The sequence below is a fragment of the Galleria mellonella genome, unplaced genomic scaffold (genome assembly GCF_026898425.1).
Source record: "Galleria mellonella isolate WM207_F2 unplaced genomic scaffold, CSIRO_AGI_GalMel_v1 utg173, whole genome shotgun sequence".
Classification (NCBI taxonomy): domain Eukaryota; kingdom Metazoa; phylum Arthropoda; class Insecta; order Lepidoptera; family Pyralidae; genus Galleria; species Galleria mellonella.
The window spans coordinates 5,839,243-5,857,719 of NW_026442016.1; the positions used below are offsets into that span (position 1 = coordinate 5,839,243).

At 31.1% G+C, this 18,477-nt stretch overlaps 1 protein-coding gene across 1 annotated transcript; it reads left to right on the plus strand.

The window, feature by feature from the left end:
* Positions 1–16,414: 16,414 nt before the first annotated feature.
* LOC128200316 (protein unc-13 homolog C-like) lies at positions 16,415–17,421 on the plus strand. The gene has a single exon (XM_052893381.1). It carries the CDS (start codon positions 16,554–16,556, stop codon positions 17,292–17,294), a length of 741 nt encoding a protein of 246 aa, XP_052749341.1. The 5' UTR covers positions 16,415–16,553; the 3' UTR covers positions 17,295–17,421.
* Positions 17,422–18,477: the final 1,056 nt, after the last annotated feature.

Below are 18,477 nucleotides of genomic sequence, written 5' to 3' on the forward strand. Positions count from 1 at the left end.
ACCCCTCAATTGTTATATATTTGTGCCTATTTATAATTTAAGTTTTATAATTATTAAACTAATAGAAATTAGGATGTAAAATAAAGATGTGACCATTTATCAATAGGTAACTAAGAAACAAGCTTTCTTGATAGACCTTTTAGTTTAATTTACGTAAATATTTTTTCAAACTTTTGGATTTCACATGGGATATTATTAAAAATACAATTAAGATATTTTTTAAACTTCACTTGCAGCACGCAAACTATAAAGAACAAACTTTAATAAAATATCGTACAATAATAAATTAAAATTTGGCTCAATAAATAGAATGTATTTTACTGTTAAATTGTTATTGTCGTAGCCGGAAAAAAAGCAATTGACGGTTGAATAACACTGGAATGGAACGAATGACTAATTTCGTGTATTAAGCTTGCCCAGACAATAGATATTCACGGACTGGAATATTTTTGACAAGAAATGCGCGGACAGCTTTTAAAATAAAAATTATCATAGGTATATAAACACAAAATTTAACAATTTATATCTTTGTACTTATGAATCTAAGTCTTAGATTATAATATTTTGTCACTAAAAACACTTAAAAAGAATATAAATTGTATTTTTGTCTGTTTACTTTCTTATTGATAATGTTTAATAGAAAATGGTCTAGCAATTATACATTAGTGTTGTATTAAAAATTGTTGGTGTGAGAAATGTGAATAGAATTTGTCATTTAACGTATAAGTTTTTTCATCAATTATATACAGTGAGTGTAAAAAGTATTCGTACACCTAGGGTTATAATAAAAAAAATACGAATTTGATAGACTTTCCTCTATTTATTTAATTTAAATCAATACTGTTAAATAGTTTAACATTCCCGCACTTTGTTTATGAAAATTTTTGTTTTTAAAAAAAAATATTATACAACATAAAAATATTTTTACGTTAACTAAGTAAATAATGACAAACAAAAAGTATTCGTACATTCATTCTTTTTTAAATGAAATTCTGTATAAATCATTTATTCAATCGAATTTTTCATATGCCTACAATGCCAAGGTCATTTTTAATACGTAGGTATAAATATTAGACGTTTTAGTTGCACTCGTGACAAGTATAGACGTGTTTAGTTACAAAAATGGGTCGTAAAGCAAAAGAAACGAGTGAAGAGGAGAGAAAAATAATTATTAATTTGCATAATCAATGCAAATCATTATGTGAAATTGCAAAATTTGTCAATAGACCACGTTCAACCGTACAGACTGTAATTGATCGGTTTTCTATTACTAAAACACTAAAAAACGAACCCAGAGGTGGGGCGTCCATCAAAAATCACGCCTCGATTGGATTGGAAAATTTTAAATTGTGTAAAAAAAATCCAAAAATTAGTGCCCCTCGAGTGTTACAAGAAATTAATAATATCAATGATTGCCATATTTCTGTCAGTATCGTTCGGAACGTATTACGTAGTAACGATTATCATGGAAGAACTGCGCGTAAAAAGTATTGGGTAAATGATATTGATAGAAAAAAAGATTAGAATTCGCAAAAAAATATATTAATGAAAAAAATCATTTTTGGCAAACTGTTATTTACTCAGATGAATCGAAATATAATATTTTCAAATCGGATGGACATCATATGGTATGGAGAAAACCTAATATGGAATATAAGAAAGAAAATTTATGTCCAACGGTAAAACACGGTGGTGGGTCAGTTTTTGTATGAGGTTGCATGAGTGCTTTTGGGGTGGGAAAACTTGTATTTATTGATGGAATTAGGGATCACAAAACGTATATTAATATTTTAAAAGAGAATCTTCTCTCTAGTGCAGCTCAAATGGGTTTTAACAATAATTGGATATTTTTACAAGATAATGACCCTAAACATAAAGCATGGAATACTAAAGCATGGATCCTGTTTAACGCTCTAAAATACCTAGAGATTCCTCCTCAATAACCTGATATTAATATTATAGAGCATGTGTGGGATTATCTCGATAATAAAATTCGAAATCGACCAATTTCGAGTAAAGAAACACTAAAAATTGCGCTTCGCGAAGAATGGGCATTGATACCGTCTTCTTATATTTTCAAACTAGTTGATTCGATGCCGCAGAGACTCCAAGCTATCATCAATGCTAACGGTGGTCCAACAAAGTATTAATATTTTTTTAATATTCATTTACTTACAAATTTTATAAGTGTACGAATACTTTTTGTTTGTCATTATTTACTAAGTTCACGTAAAAATATTTTTATATTGTATAATTTTTTTTTATTTAAAAACAAAAATTATCATAAACAAAGTGCGGGAATGTTAAAATATTTAATAGTATTGATTTAAATTAAATAAATAGAGGAAAGTCTATCAAATTCGTATTTTTTTTATTACAACCCTAGGTGTACGAATACTTTCTACACTCACTGTATATACTTGCGGAGATAATGAGAGATAATGTATTTCATGTATACAACTATTAAACAAAATAAATAATAGAATCTAACTACATAAAATAAAATACCACATTCTGCACCTATATCCAGTTAACTAAGGCAGGAATTACAGCGATAATTAAAGAGATAGCGCAAGTGTATCTGGCAAGTGACAAGTGACAGTTACACGGTACCGCATATTACCGCGCGATTGAATTAAAGCTATCAATCAACGCTCGTAAATGCTTTATAAGGTACACAACTAATTCACAAACTATGCTTACATCTATTGACTAATTTAATGGATAAGCACTTACACACTGACATCGTATTATGTGCTAAATTTATTTGTACCAAATTTACGCTTAATAGGAGAGGGAGACTTTGTACAAAGGTCGATTGCTTGGATACCTCTGTTCTATTCGCGTTTCTACCGTGAAGCAGTTGTGTTTACATGGCTGTGTTTCGGTTTGAAGGGTGGGATATGGCATGAATTTCCAGAGTACAGAGGAATAACATCAGAGTCCTCAGGAATGGCAACGCATGGGGGGTATCATGGGCGAAACAGCATAATTTGCTATGTCCATGGTACTGCTCATGTCTATAGGCGACGGTTACCACTTTCCATCATGTAGGCCGTCAGTTTGTTTGCCATTCTGTTATATAAAAAAAATTAATAAGAGGTAGATGTGTGTGCAAGTATAGGTAAGTTTTTAGATGATGAAAATGGAATGGTAATGCTGTTTGTGCTATCGATGGTGGTGTATAAACAGAGATAACTGGTGAGGATTGGTTAGTTAGCACATTGTGATGAATTCATCAAGAATTAGCCACGATGATTTCCAGGGAGCACTTCGAGGAGGTCGATCTGACAGAGATTGCTAGCAATGAGGCCCCTATACTCCATTACTAACAATTCCTTATTCCATTGCAGTTATATGTAAGTTAAATATATCGGAGGAAAAAATAAGTTAGAATATTTTCTAATTGTTCGTTTACAACAAAAAGAAATTGTAAGAAGCAACTATAGAAAAAAAATATACTGGTGTATTTTAAGATTGTATACAGAATACATAAAAGAGAATTTAAAATTAAACACTTATCAAAAGGCAGGCTAGGATGGTTGTAACATCCTGTTTGATGTCTGGTTATCTTTATATTTATGAAATCATTTTGTATGTTTTTTTTTAATTTATATTGGGAAAAGGAAGAGAATAAAATAATATATTATAATTTATTTTATTTAACATTATTATTTATAATAACGTTCAACATCGTGTATATTTCATAACTACTATTTAGGCCATTGCTTTTTTTATGAAGTGTCTAGTTTGTTCCCTTAAAATACAAACATTAATTGCCAGAGTTTTATCAATCTTAAACATACGAGTCCATACAGATGTATCAATATCGAGTTTTGTACTATAATAAGGTTAATTCTAGTTGCTACCCTTATTCTATAAAAAATATTGGCATTTATTTTTACGAGCAATTTCCGTTACATGCCGTAGATTATTTTAAAAGTTAATCTACACCATTTCGCTACATTTTATTGAAAATAAAAAAAAATATATATATAAACCTACCATCTCATTATGTATTCTGCTGAGGGAGCTAACGGAAGGGTCGCCGTGGAGGATTAGGAAAAGGGCGTCTGCGCATTTTGAATAATTAATTTAACGACAAAATAATTATTCCTTAGGTTTCTTGAGAAAATATTCTCGTATTGGATTTGGACTTAAGAATTTTCGAAGCAAATACCTACTTTCACATTAAAATTATGTAGGTACTACTACTATGAATATATTACCTATATTGACATTTGTCACTTATTCCGTGAGTTTCATGAAAAAATATTTGACTAGAGAATTTTTAAGCAAATCTCCACTTAAAATTTTAAAAGGAAATGTAGTATTATACAACAATAACATTATATACAGGGTATATAGTGCCCACATTCACATTTGTGTGGACATTTCAAAACGAAGTGCTGATAAGAATTGTGATGGAATTCGAAAGCAAACTTGGGCGAATTTCGAGTAGGTTTTACTTTATATTCGTTCATCTATATTCCGGCCGGCGTTTCAAAGAGCAGCTGCTGTTTTGAATGCCTTATCTAAATCTCGACAGCTGTTTTAAAGACGGTCAAGACGAGTATAAAAAATAAATTAAACGCAGATCTATACTAGTGATGATGTCAAATGCACAAGGGTTAAATAAAATGTATTTTATAACTTTGCCAAGCGTATTATAAATTTGTATAACTGCTTGGTTGTGCCTTAAAAATGCGTTGAGCAAAGTTGTTAAAATGTGGAGACTGTTTGCATTATACCGTGTGCGTTCGCACCCTGTTTGAGTTTCCATAAAGTTTTTATTGACGTCGCTACGTTCAGGAGCGAGTTTGCACTGTTCTATTTATAATAAACAAAAACATATAATGTGTTAACTTAAATTAATACTAAATATACATTTTAAAAGTACGCAATTGTCTCTTTGCATTTATATCTACTAACCTAGTAATTTTAGGATAATTCAGGTATTTTTTATCTTCACACGTTTAGTAACAGGAATGTAATGATATTGTTTATAAGTACATGAAATTTGGGAAACATTTTCTATGAATTGTGTTTCTAAACAACGTAAAGTGCAATTTAACTGTGCAAACGAGAAGAATAAAAACTTTCCAGGTGAAAATTTAATTAAAAGTTACTGTAGAGTTTCAAAATTTCACTCTAGAGAAGTTTGTATATTAATTACAATGATTAACCATAGATGAATAATAATTAAATACTAAAAATAACACACTTCTAATCAATTAAACTTGCAAATGTAAACTATTAAATATCCTAAAGTGTAGAATAAAATACTTCACAAATTATATAAGGTATAAAATTAAACTGAAAAAAATAGGTTTTTTTGAAGGAATGAAGATGGAACGCTATAAACATCTATGCTTATAGTATACAATGAAAAGGCATTAGTGAAGATTGAAACTAGAGATTTGACAAGAAATTCGTATTCGTACGTGAAGGTATGTATCCGTAGTAAGTTTTTTTATGCAACTTATAACGACAAACTGACGGTCCACCTGATGGAGTAACCGTCGCCTATAGACCTGATCAGTACCATGGACATAACAGAGTATACTGTTTTGCCCATGATACTCCCCACGTGTTGCTATTCCTGAGGACTCAGTTGTATTCCTCTGTATTCTGTAAATTCACTGCCATCCCCCACCCTTCAAACCGAAATACAACTGCTATACGGTAGAAACATGAATGGGACAGAGGTGCCCAAGCAAACGACTTTTGTACAAAGTCTCCCTCTGATTAGGTAAGGAGAAATATTTATATTGATTTTGAGACTGATTGACGGATTTACTATACTACGTATATGAAATTTTAAACACATGAGTAAGTAAAGATTTTGTAGTGTGATATAAATTCCATTTAAAATAGTTTATATGTCTTGACATCACATATTTGGCATATTTTTTATTATGAGTTATTAATATAATACCTATTTTAAAACATTTTTACAACGAGATAAAAACTTAAATCTTTATCATAATAAAGACTTAAGTTTTGATGCATATGCTATTAAAAATAAGCATATTAAAATTAAAGTCATCAAAATTAGAAGACCGACATCAATTGAGTAAAAAACTAGAGGATGTGGTAGAGGTCCGTATGTGTGAGTTTTTAGTGACCCAGTACATTACTAGACACTAATAAACCTATGAGTTAAACCAGTTCGCCTATGATGACGAATAGAAAAGCAATTGGTTAGTTGACTACAATTATTTTGTTTAATTTCGTTACCATTAGTATGTGTACGATTAAGAAATTTAATAATTTTTTTAAAATAATTTTTTAATTATCATATTACAGAGTATTGTAATTATATAAAATGTACCATTTTATAAATTTATGCTTGAATGATGAAATAATGTAGACGAAACAAAGTAAATAGTTCAAGTTGTGTTTGTTTACGATATTTGTTCATAGATAAACGTGTGACTATTTGTCGCTTTTCGGGGACGACGGTTTATACTGACGGTTGAGGTTGACCTTTCAGGTCGGCTTTGTCGAGCACGACACGGGCCGCACATCGCGTTTGATTGATAACCGCTGTCCGCTGACTCACTGCTGACAGTGCGTCTCCATTACTACGACAGTAATACCTAGTTTAGTGACATTTTTTTATACTACTATTAAATTTTAAATTTCGAACAGCAATGCCGATTAGATAAAGCAAAAGATAAAGCCTCACGAACTAAAACAAAATTCGAATCTGACATTTTTATCAAATTCTCTAAGACCCAAAATAGATCTTAAATAAAGTAATCGTGTAACTGAATATAACATAGAAAAGTATTTAAACTGTTTAACGTATTCAATGATATAACGCACATATTATCCACATAGTTTGAAACAATTAATTAGGATTTAGATAGATAAACTCAAGAATTTTCTCTGAAGGGACAAGTTTGTTTTTAGTAATATAAACTAGCGACAGCATTACTAGTAATATATCCTGTCAAATCGACTTTCTTGTGTTCTCCTTTGAAACCATTACGTTTTATTTCTGGTTGTCATAATAGGCTAAATGTCTGAATTTCATTTTCACATATCATTCCTCTTTAGAGCTTCATTAGCGTAAATTAAGAGTACAAGAGGAGTACTTGTATTTATTAGGACTATATTCGCATCAATATTTCCCTACTCTTTTGTAGATATATTAAATCTTAAGTGGGCTAATCTAGTTAATAAATTAATAACCATATGATTAGTTAGTTACTTATTTATTTACACAACGTATAGAGATAGGGAGTGAGTTTCAAAAATAAACTATTTGTACAGAAAAGGATTTAGAGTAGAAAAAGGAAAAATGGGCGGAAAATTTGAGAGGTTGTTAGTACTACGTAAAGAATTGCTCTCGTCAAAAAGTATACAACATTCGTTTTAAAAATAGGGTGTAGCTGATTTAAAAAGAATTAAATAAAGGAGGAAAACGATGTACCAGTTGCGACGAAGACAGATAGAGAGCTAGCTACTTGAGCTGTGTACGATATTGGAATATATAACCATATATTTGCGAAGCTCAAATATGAACCGTATGCATAAAATATAATGGCGTTCAAGCTTATTTAATTGTTCTTTAGTTACATTTAAATAGATGTAGCCAGCGTAATCAACGATGGAGAGGAGCTCATATATTGAGCAATTTTGGTGTCAATAGAAAGAATTTTACAGAACCTGTAAAGGCATCCAATTGCCGAAACATTCTCCTGCTAACCTCAGTAATAACCAGAATAGTGTCCTATTAAAATAATTGTCAAGATTTTGATGCTGTAGTTTAACTTGACTCTATTGAAGACTGCAGAAGGAGCGTTATTCAAAGACATTATAGAGATGTAACTAGAGCTATCTATGATTATAACCTTGGTTATGGTCGGATTTACATAAGGTTTGAGACAAATATACGTTCAAGATCTTCGTTTAATGGAAATATCAGCAAGAGAAGCATGGCAGTAGATTTGGAGGTCATCTGCATAAAGATAATAGGAAGATAGAATGAACCACCGCTTTCTGTTTCGTGGGTGCCGTAAGAGACGACTTAGAGAATTTAATAGTCAAGGGATAGGCAGCTTTGTCCTTTTTAAAACATTATCAAATCCTGACTGCAATTGCCAACGCGTGTGCCAAACGCAGCAACAATTGGCTACACCTCCTTTACGAAGGAGGCATATGTTAATAATAATGCGTAATCCGTAAATTATTGTTTAGTAACTATTTTAATGATTACTTGAGCTCCTGCACTATTCTATAATTTTATTCTGTAACAATTTTCTGGGAAAGATATGAAGATATATATGAAGATGTCAATATGGTCTATCTGTATACTAAATTTTGTTAAGACCTGTTTCGCTGTTCAGTTACAAATATCCAATTATCTTGATAAATTTTAACATATTATATATTATAACATATATTTAGGATTGTTATATATATAATATTTAATTCAAAATTGTCACGTTATATAAATCAATTATTATGGATAGCACGCCTGGCATGCACTGCGGCCTTTACCAAATGGGTCATCGAGTATCAAGTAACAGACAGATTGATTGATGGAAGGCCTGGCCGGTGAACCCACAGCTGACTCATGGAAAGAGATTACCATGCCTCCACGGTCTATTAAGGGAGGTCTGACCTTAGCTTAAACAAGTGAGATTGATTTTACCGGGACTTTTAGAGTATTACGCTTGATTGCGTATAATCTGTGTAATAAAAATACTTACACAGTTTTTAGTTGTATTTTATTTATGATTTTAGAAGTCCAACATAAATATAAATATTTCTGTATATATTTCATAATCTTAGATTATATAAGTAGAGTGTCTCCATACAAATGCTTCAAGAAAACTGTCAACAAATCTGAAAACGGTCAACTTTTTCATACAATTTCGTGTGATAAAGATTTCTTTATAATTCTTTTATAATTTCTGCATCTTTTTAATGCATTAATACTTATTTTATTTATTAAATAATACGTTAATATACATTGTATTTGTTAGTATATAGAACATTGATTTTCACACTTTGGTGATAAAAAGTTGCCCCGTTTTTGAGGCTGGAGGACCTATCTATATAATCTAAATTCATATTATATTTATCATTAATATCTCTTGTAATAACAGCGGGACATTCATGACTTCGGATTCAAACTCACATCTCTCTGCTATTCAAGCTGAGTATGTTCTCTGTTTCACCAAGGAAAGGAACGCAGAGTTATTCATTAAAATATATTTAAATAAATTATTATTTCTTTTTCTACATATTATTATATACTCATGTATGTGTTTCTAAAAATTAAAAAAGTTAAGTCTGTAGTTAGTTTAGTTATTATTACTTTGTTAGCATGATCGAGATGTGTTGATTGACGTAAATTAAAAGAAACTAATGAATTTTGAAGTTCTAAATACTATATAAGGGTAATAAACATCATAAACAAACAAACTTTCATACTTACGACTACAATATGGATTATGGCGAGGGTCTTGGTTCTCAGTATTGTTTATTAGTAGGTACCTATTTAAAGTCCTATACCTCTTGTGAATATATTACATTGAATCTTTTGTGCATCAGAGATTGCACTGGCGTCTTAAATCTTCGCATTGTTGCTTTATAGCAGAAATATGTTGGAGGCGAATGCAGTGAAGGTATATGTAGGCGAATTTCACAAAACTACCATATAAGATAATCCTTGCTGAAGTTTCAAATAGGAATTTTATACTATATTATATATTATTTTTACAAAACTACTTGGGCTAATTAACATACAATTTAGTAAGAAATATCAGGCGTCGAAAATTGCAGCGGCTGAAGTTACGAGTAAATAATAAATTAAATGTCTCCTTTCATTCCGTGACACAGGCCACTTTAAACTTTGCCAGTACTATAGTTAAATAGTTTCTGTGTCTAGCTTAGCTATCCTGGTTGACACGTAATGCGAACTAATGTAAAATCTTTAGAAATTTCGATAACTTTCAACACTAATCTAAGGTAGTTAATTTTAATTAATCTCAGATGTCTGATATTTGCATAAGTAGATACTTCCGTACCACTGTACAGAACCACACTAGTATTGGTATGAGTCAGTTCTAAAATCTAATTAGAAGGGATCAGGATTACATGACGCAACAAAGTGCCAGAACACAGTGTCTTTGATATAAACAAAATATATATAAGTCAGTGTGCTACACGAATCCGCTGTTTGCTTAGGTACATATACATCGCTTAGCTAAACATGCCAAAATGCTGTTTTCTTGTTTGATGGTTGACGGGCTTAGACCGCATTTCATAACAAAAGATGCAAAAAACATAAACAGTATTTTTAATCAGACTTTTTTTGCTGTGAAATATTTTCTTGGCTTCTCAAATTTTACCATGGAGGATTAAGAAAGAATATAATTTAAGAAATCCTTATTAATATTATATCATTAATGTGAAAGCGAGTTTGTTTGTTGCCTTAACCGCTCAACCAATCTTCATGAAATTTGCCATATACGTAGTATTTGGGATGGTAAAGGGTATGCTATTTATATCCTTGTCAATCAATATATCCCAGACACGCGGTTAAAGTTGCGCAAGTATAGATCAGTCATCAGTTAATTAAAGCAGACCTATCCCTATAAATAATTAGCTCGCATTTACAAGCAGGCATAACGGATAGTCCAGACATCCTTGCGTTCCACCGTGTTTCCACCACGAACACTCAGGTTATAGAATGAGCCGAGGTTTTCCTAAGAGACTAGACAACGCGCGCGTAATACCCCTGGTATTGCAGGCGTTCATAGGTTACGGTGATGGTAAGGTGAGCCGTATGCTTGTTTGCCACCTCAGTGGTACAAAAAAAATTTTAGATAACCTAAGAAACTGGCCTACCTGGTTTCTAATCTGGAGTGGGAATGACTTTGTAACAAATAAGTTTAATAATATAATATTATATAATTATATATATTAATAATAATATACTTTCATAAAGCATACAGGTAATATCATATAATCAATACTATGATTTTCATAATTAAAAATGAAAATAAAAAAGTTAATACAAAAATGGTTGATATATTCATTTCGGATATCTTTTGTTCGCAAAGCTCGTTGATGGATGTTTGTCTGTCTGCGTCGGAACTATGCTAATTGATGCCTACTATTGAATATTCGGGGGAAAAAATTGATAGCAGTACGAAAAGAAAAAATAAAAATAAAGTCTGTTTTCGTAAATCTGCAGTATTCCAAATAGGATGAATTAGCTGTTTTGTTACTAAAACAAACTCGAAATTAGTTGGCAATGACAAAATTTACACAGCTGGTATCGTCTTACGTTCTGTTCAGTGAAGCAGTTTATTACATTTTAAATTACATGGCCGCGAATGTTTGAGAGCTAGTTGTAGAATAAATATACAAAATGGTAAATACTGGCATTGACAAATAATGTAACTAAGAAAACAGATTCAAGAATATTAAAAGAGATATTGACTGTTTTGTATAAAGTATATATGCTAGTAAAATACCTGTGTAATTACACTTAATATCAGATTTGTAACATATAGGTATATTTCAGCACTAAGTATTACTATTGAAAATAACATTATCTTTATGCAACTTTGAATGGCAAACAAGTTGACGGTCTACCCGATAGAAAGTGTTAACCGTCGCCTATAGATACGAACAGTACCATGAACGTAAAACAGTATACTGTGTTTCCTATGACACTTTTCATGCATACTATTTCTGAGGACTAAGATATTATGCCTCTATAGCCTGTAATTTCATTGCCATATTGAATTCTTCAAACCGAACCACAGCCACGCAAGCAACTGCTTCATTACAGAAATACGAATGGGACAGAGCTATCCAAGCAGACAACATTTGTGCAGTCTTCCTCTCATGTAAATTAAAAGTCTAATATATATTATCTGGTAAGCATATTAACCAAATAACTAACTATGTAAATAATTTTGTAACTATACCTAAATAAAGTGCTACACCTACCACTTTATTTTGTATAAAAGACAAGGTAATCGCGCTACACATAAACATGTACCAAATGAACTTTGATGGCATTAATGATTTTAATATAATTATTTAATGACTATATAAATGCCTTAATAATCCTTATGAATAACATGAAAGCAGTGTGAAAATAATCCCAAATTTGTGATAAATTCAAAGCGACAGCCATTAGCGCGGGTAATTACGTCGTCAGCACAAAACAATTCCGGTAACACGTGGGATCCCGATTCGAGGTTCGTCGACAGCGTGATATATAATAATAAAATTAGTCGCCACATCCGCAACCGTAACCTTTGTATCCCCGTCCATATCTGCACGTAATCCGCTCCGGCAACTGAATATAACGAGTTAGAGCAGCTTTCTGCATCGTACCTCGTTCAATTCTCTTTTATACTTGTGGCAGATTAGATATTTTCTATTAGGAATTCATTTTGTATTGTAAAAATAACTTACTCCGTGCATTCTAGTTACTGCGCTTATAATAAATTTTATTATATTGTGACAGATTTATACTAGAAGGTATTCCGAGGCAAAATCGTTTTCGAACGGTTCGAATGAACTAGACTATGTCTATTAATATATACCTAGTTTACTTATGTGCAATTTAATTTTTATGTATAAGTATGTTATCAATGATACTGAATACAGATGGAAGAACGTATTTCTCATTTAAGATATTTACATTCGGTAATTGGTTTTTTGATATTTAAATATATCCAACAATTATAGTATATCCAAGTTCTATATATAAACTGTCTATAATCTATAAGAACAAAGGAAACCGAGTACCAAGAGGATTTATTTACACTTTTTGTTATTTCATTGACATAGGCTGTTATTGAATGTAAGCTCGTTTCGAAAATTAGCTTTTCCTCTCCGAGTTTATTAATACTTAACAATATTGTACATATAGAGATAATGATTATAAGTAATTTAACTATTAAATTAACTCCTGGAAATATATTCCGTTCTAGAGACTATACTCAGTGACGTAGTCTCGTCACGCGTCTCCCGGAGTGCTCGTTAGAGTACGTACTTTGAAACATCCCCGCGAACCGTGTGATGGTTTCTGTAATATACTGAGCATTATAACTATGTAGAAACCTAAAATAATTATGACTTACTTTAGTTGGTACATCAACTTTAACTATGTTTTTGTGGATGTGTGCATGAATGTATGTAACATATGCAGTTATGTAACTGACACTTTTGTGAACATATTCGTACCTTATATTATCTTACATTTTACCCACCAACTTTGTACGCGTAAATTTCAGAAGTAGGAACATAAAATACAAAGACTATTTCTCTATTGTGTAACAAGATAAAATATACACCAGTTTTTAAGTTGGTTTAGGAATACAACTGTGAAAATCGTATCATAATTCGTGCAGTTGTTTTTGCGTGTTGCCGAATAAATATATAGACAGACAAAATTTCTAAAAAATATTGCTTTAGCATCTGTTGGTCTTATTAAGAACCCTCATATTAATTTTATAAAATAATTATCTTCTACATATAGACATTGTCTAGTTACAATTCTATTATATTAATAAGATGAGATTTCTTACAATATCAGTGATAACTTTTGTTTTGGTTTTGGACATAGTTACAAATACATCGGACATTGACGTCGAATTGGCACAGAACAGAATCATACTTATATTAATTACTGTCACGATGAAGAAATACTTGCCGATATAAGTCATGATGATTTATTAACAGAAATATAATATATAAATGTCGAAGTAGAAGATTATAATAGAATTTATTGTAAATAATGCGTCAATCTTTATTTACTTGTTCGATTTCAATACAGAGGAATAACACTTGAGTCCTCAGGAATGGCAACGCAAGGGGTTATCATGGGCGAAACAGTATACTCTATTATGTCCATGGTATTGCTCATGTCTATAGATGACGGTTACCACATTCCATCAGGTGGGCCATTAGCTTGTTTGCCATTTTAAGTTGCATAAAAGATCGAAAAGAAAATCAAAGATCGAATTATGAGTTAAATTATAATACTTAATTTCAAGACTTTATTTGTATTTTATTTATTTCATATTATTATTATTGTATTGGTGATGTTTTAAGTAACATTAATGACGTTATCAATATAAAATGACAATTTTAACTAAATAATTTGCATGAAATTTATACCTTCGAATTAATGTTGGTATTCTTTACGTAATCATAAATAGTTATAGACCCATATATATTCATACTACTATACTTAACCTGACCTTTGTGATAATTTATATTTTCCTGGAAAATCTAAAATAATCCACTTAGTGCGCTCGTCGCAGGTACCTACAAACTGAACAAGTTCCGTGGTCGGTTGTGACCTTTGTAATTAATCAAAACAGTCGTCGTTCCTGTAGTGATTAAACTGACGTAGATCCTACACAGCTGTGAGCAATGCCTCGTCTAAACACTGCCAAATTGGATTCTATGGACATTGTTGAATTGACAAGGGTAAATTAAAAAGTTGATTTAATAAAAAAGAAATTCCAGCTTAAATCTTCATCAACACGGTAGTAAATAACCATTTCGATAAAAAAAATCAAAATCGGTTCAGAATTATGAAGATATGATATAAACTTCGGAAGAAAAAAAAAACAATCGTATTCTTTTCCAGTCTGTTAAAAATTAGTTCAGAAATGACGTAAAATCCGCGTAACATTACCATGGATCATTTGCATGGCTGATTCCCTGTTGAAGTTCTTCTTCAATTCATTTGTATCATCGTAACAGAAAAATATAATCGAATAAAAATTTGCTATTTAAAGTAGAATTGAAAATGAAGAAAGTTTCCTTGCGTGTAACATTCATATCTATTAATATCCATTATCAGGTCTTGTTAATATGAAATAGGCAATATCTACTTGTACATTATTTATGATATGTTACCGTATTGATGTATGAAAAGCAATCATTATGTCTAATAATATATATTACGATGTTAATATATGTATATAGAGTATAGATAACCAACTTTATGTAACAGCGATAGCATTAACAGAAAGAGACTAGTCATTTATCTCGTTGAATCTAATTTTCTCTGAAATGACTGCTATTTACTTAGAGCGATTTTTCACCCCCATAAACCACTGTAGATTTATAGGTACCTACTGAATTTCATCGGAGTTATTTACAGTAATCAAAACATGTAGGTATATTAGTTAAATAAACATGCTTATGACTGTAATCACAGGTAGGGTAGTTAGTCTTTCTTCATTGATATTTTTATGGTGAGCGTAAATTGATGACTGGCCGGTATATCATAGAATTGCAAATAGATATATAATGTTTGTATCCGACAGAAAATTAAAACAATATATATGAAAGGAATACGAAATTTTGTCTTTACATCTATCTGTATGTACAAGTACTTCCTGGAGGTCTAACTTAAAAACTGGTATATTTATCTTGATATACCATCTAGAAGCAAACAATTTCATTGGTTTTTCTACTTCTGAAATAAACGCATACAAAGTAGTGGGTAAAATGCTAGTGGAAAGTAATAATAGTTAGTAGTCAATATTATGTCTTTTTTTTTTATTTTATATAGAAAACAAGCAGTACATTTTTCTTAAAAAATCCACAGTAATAAACTGATATTATTATTACACTGGTAATAAGTATCCATTGCGTTGATTGTCTTCGAAGGTAGGCAATTAGGTTTATGAAATAAATGTGTAAGCTAGTAAGAAAGAAGGTAAAATTACCCGAAATAAGGACACAATCTTTGTACTCGTGTCAGTCGTGATAACGGGTTATGAATCATAATCACGGAGATAGGTACACACAATAACAATTTGCTAAATTGGAAGCTCTATGAATATATTATTAGATCGAATTACTTGTCTATTTTGTCTATCTCTGAGATAACTCCATTATAGTGTATAAATGATGTATAGTATATAATGAATGTAAAATTTCTTCTCTCTCTCTCTCAAAAAACTCTTCAATAAAATTACAGTGTAAGGAAAAAAGTAATGCTCCTTATACTGTGATAAAAGTTTTAAAAGTAGCTGCAATTTAATTGGTTTTTAAAATCAAAATCAAATCTTAAAATTGTAAACAAATCAACTCTTTAGTTTTACAAAAGCATGATTAGTTATAGCCTATTTAAACAAAAGGACTGATTTCAACTATCAGGATAAAAAGTTAGTTTTTTTGCTATATACCTAGTTGACTAAATTGCAACCACGTCCTGAAATAACATAATGCTTGTAATATTTATAAAATAGAGGCGAATAACCAAGCGGGTAATTAGAAAACCGTGCTGAGAGGTAATTACATTCGGATACATCTATAAAGGGAGATTATAGCAACGTACTAGTTTAATACATTAACTATTATCTTTTTTTTTGCGGGTAGCTACGCAACGCCTAACACGAAAAAATACGCGTCTCACTTTTAATAATTATTATAATTAATATCAACTATTTGTTTCATAAGTTTTCATATGATTTTATAATCGGACTGTGATATCTACCTGCTGATCTATTATCTCCTCTCGTTTCTGCACTGATTTTATTATTATGGAAGCACTACACACTACAATGGCAGCATTGATGGAGCATTTCAATAAGAAAATGGCCGAGTTTCAAAATGAACTGCAAACTCAAAAGGAAAGTACCACTCCTACCACTATTTCTTCACTGGAATCTAATTTTAAGGTATTCCAAAAGTTTGTCAACATTGCACTTACTAGCCTCCAACAGCAGATGGAATTGCTTACTCGCCAACAAGATCAGATGGAGATGCGTAGTCGACGTAAAATGCTGTTATTCCATGGTATTCCTGAGTCTCAAAGAGAATCTGTTTCTCAAGTGATATCAAAGATCATTGTGGAGAAACTTGACATCAGTGACTTCTCTGCTGACCAAATTGACCAATCTCGTCGATTAGGTCTTTTTAAAAAAGAAAAATCACGACCTATCTTAGTAAAATTTAGAGACTTGGAGATGAGGAATGAAGTGTGGTATTCTAAAACGAAGCTCAAGGGTTGTGGCATCACTGTGTCGGAATTCTTAACGGCAGTGAGACACGAAGCCTTTTTAGCTGCTAGACAACACTTCGGCATAAAAAAATGCTGGACTCATGATGGAGTTGTTATCATCACTGGTACAGATGGAACGAGGCATCGCATAACTTCTATGAGTGAGATAAATAAACTAGTGAACTCGTCGCAAAGTTTGGCTGCAGAAGCTTCATCAAACCAGAGTACATCCACATGTTCCACGGTTCCTGCGTCTCGAGCAAAGCGCGTAAAAAAGTAGTGATTGCTCAAGCATAATTTACAAACTTTACCTACATTACTGCTTTGCGTTATTAGTTACAATTAAATTATGCACTTGAAAACAGATCTTGCCTTACAGAGTACCTACTTTAAATTGTTTAATAAGTGTTCTACCCACGTTTGTGTTATTTTATTTTGTGATGTCATTTTATTGTAAAGGATGGTAGATCAAAATTTCTTGTTTACAATTGTTATTACTGTATTGTCATTTCATTCTATCATCACGTGTATTGTAAATGACAGTTTTGTTATATTTCTTTGTAGGATCTTTTTTATAGTGACTTCGCATCTTGTGTATTTGCTAAACGCAAAGCATTAAGCTGTAATTAAGAGTTATTACATTTTATACTTATTAAGAGCAGACAAAAATCCATACCCATACAGTCCACTGTAGTATATTTAATTTTTATTATTAATTTTTATTTCTCCTTCATATCTTTATTTCTTTTTCTTTTTTTTATACATTAATTTTTGCTACCATTTTATAATCATATAGCCATGTCTGATATTTTTGTAATTAGATATCTTCGCTCTTATATTATACTACTATTGTTCACAATTTCCCTTACGTTCATTGCTGTTTATTACAGTATATGTATGATGTGTACATATATATGTGTGTGTGTGTGTACATATGTATGTATGTGTGTGTGTATGTGTGTATGTATGCATGTGATCATATGTATACAGTTAAATGGCTTGTTGTTATCAATGCAGACATTAATATTATTACTATTCTTTTTTTTTTATATCTTAGTTTCTTTTTAGATTGGATCCATGTTTTATTTACATATGAATTTTAAACTTAATAAGCTATTATACTGGCAGGTAGATATCAGAATTAAAAGGATTATTTAAATTTATACACCTATAAATATTATTAATTATTATTTAATTTTATAATATCTTATTTATATGTTTGATCAAGGTAATTGCTCTTTTTCTTCTTGTTTATCGTCATCTAGTTATGATTCTACTTTCAGTGACCCTATCCCTCTAAATGAGATTTTAAAATGGAATTTTGACAGCACACATAAGAACTTCAATATAGTTCATATTAACGCACAAAGTATTCCAGCCCACTACCCGGATCTACTTGCATCTTTTGACGTCAATAATGTACATGCTATTCTAGTCTCGGAATCCTGGCTGAAACCATGTCT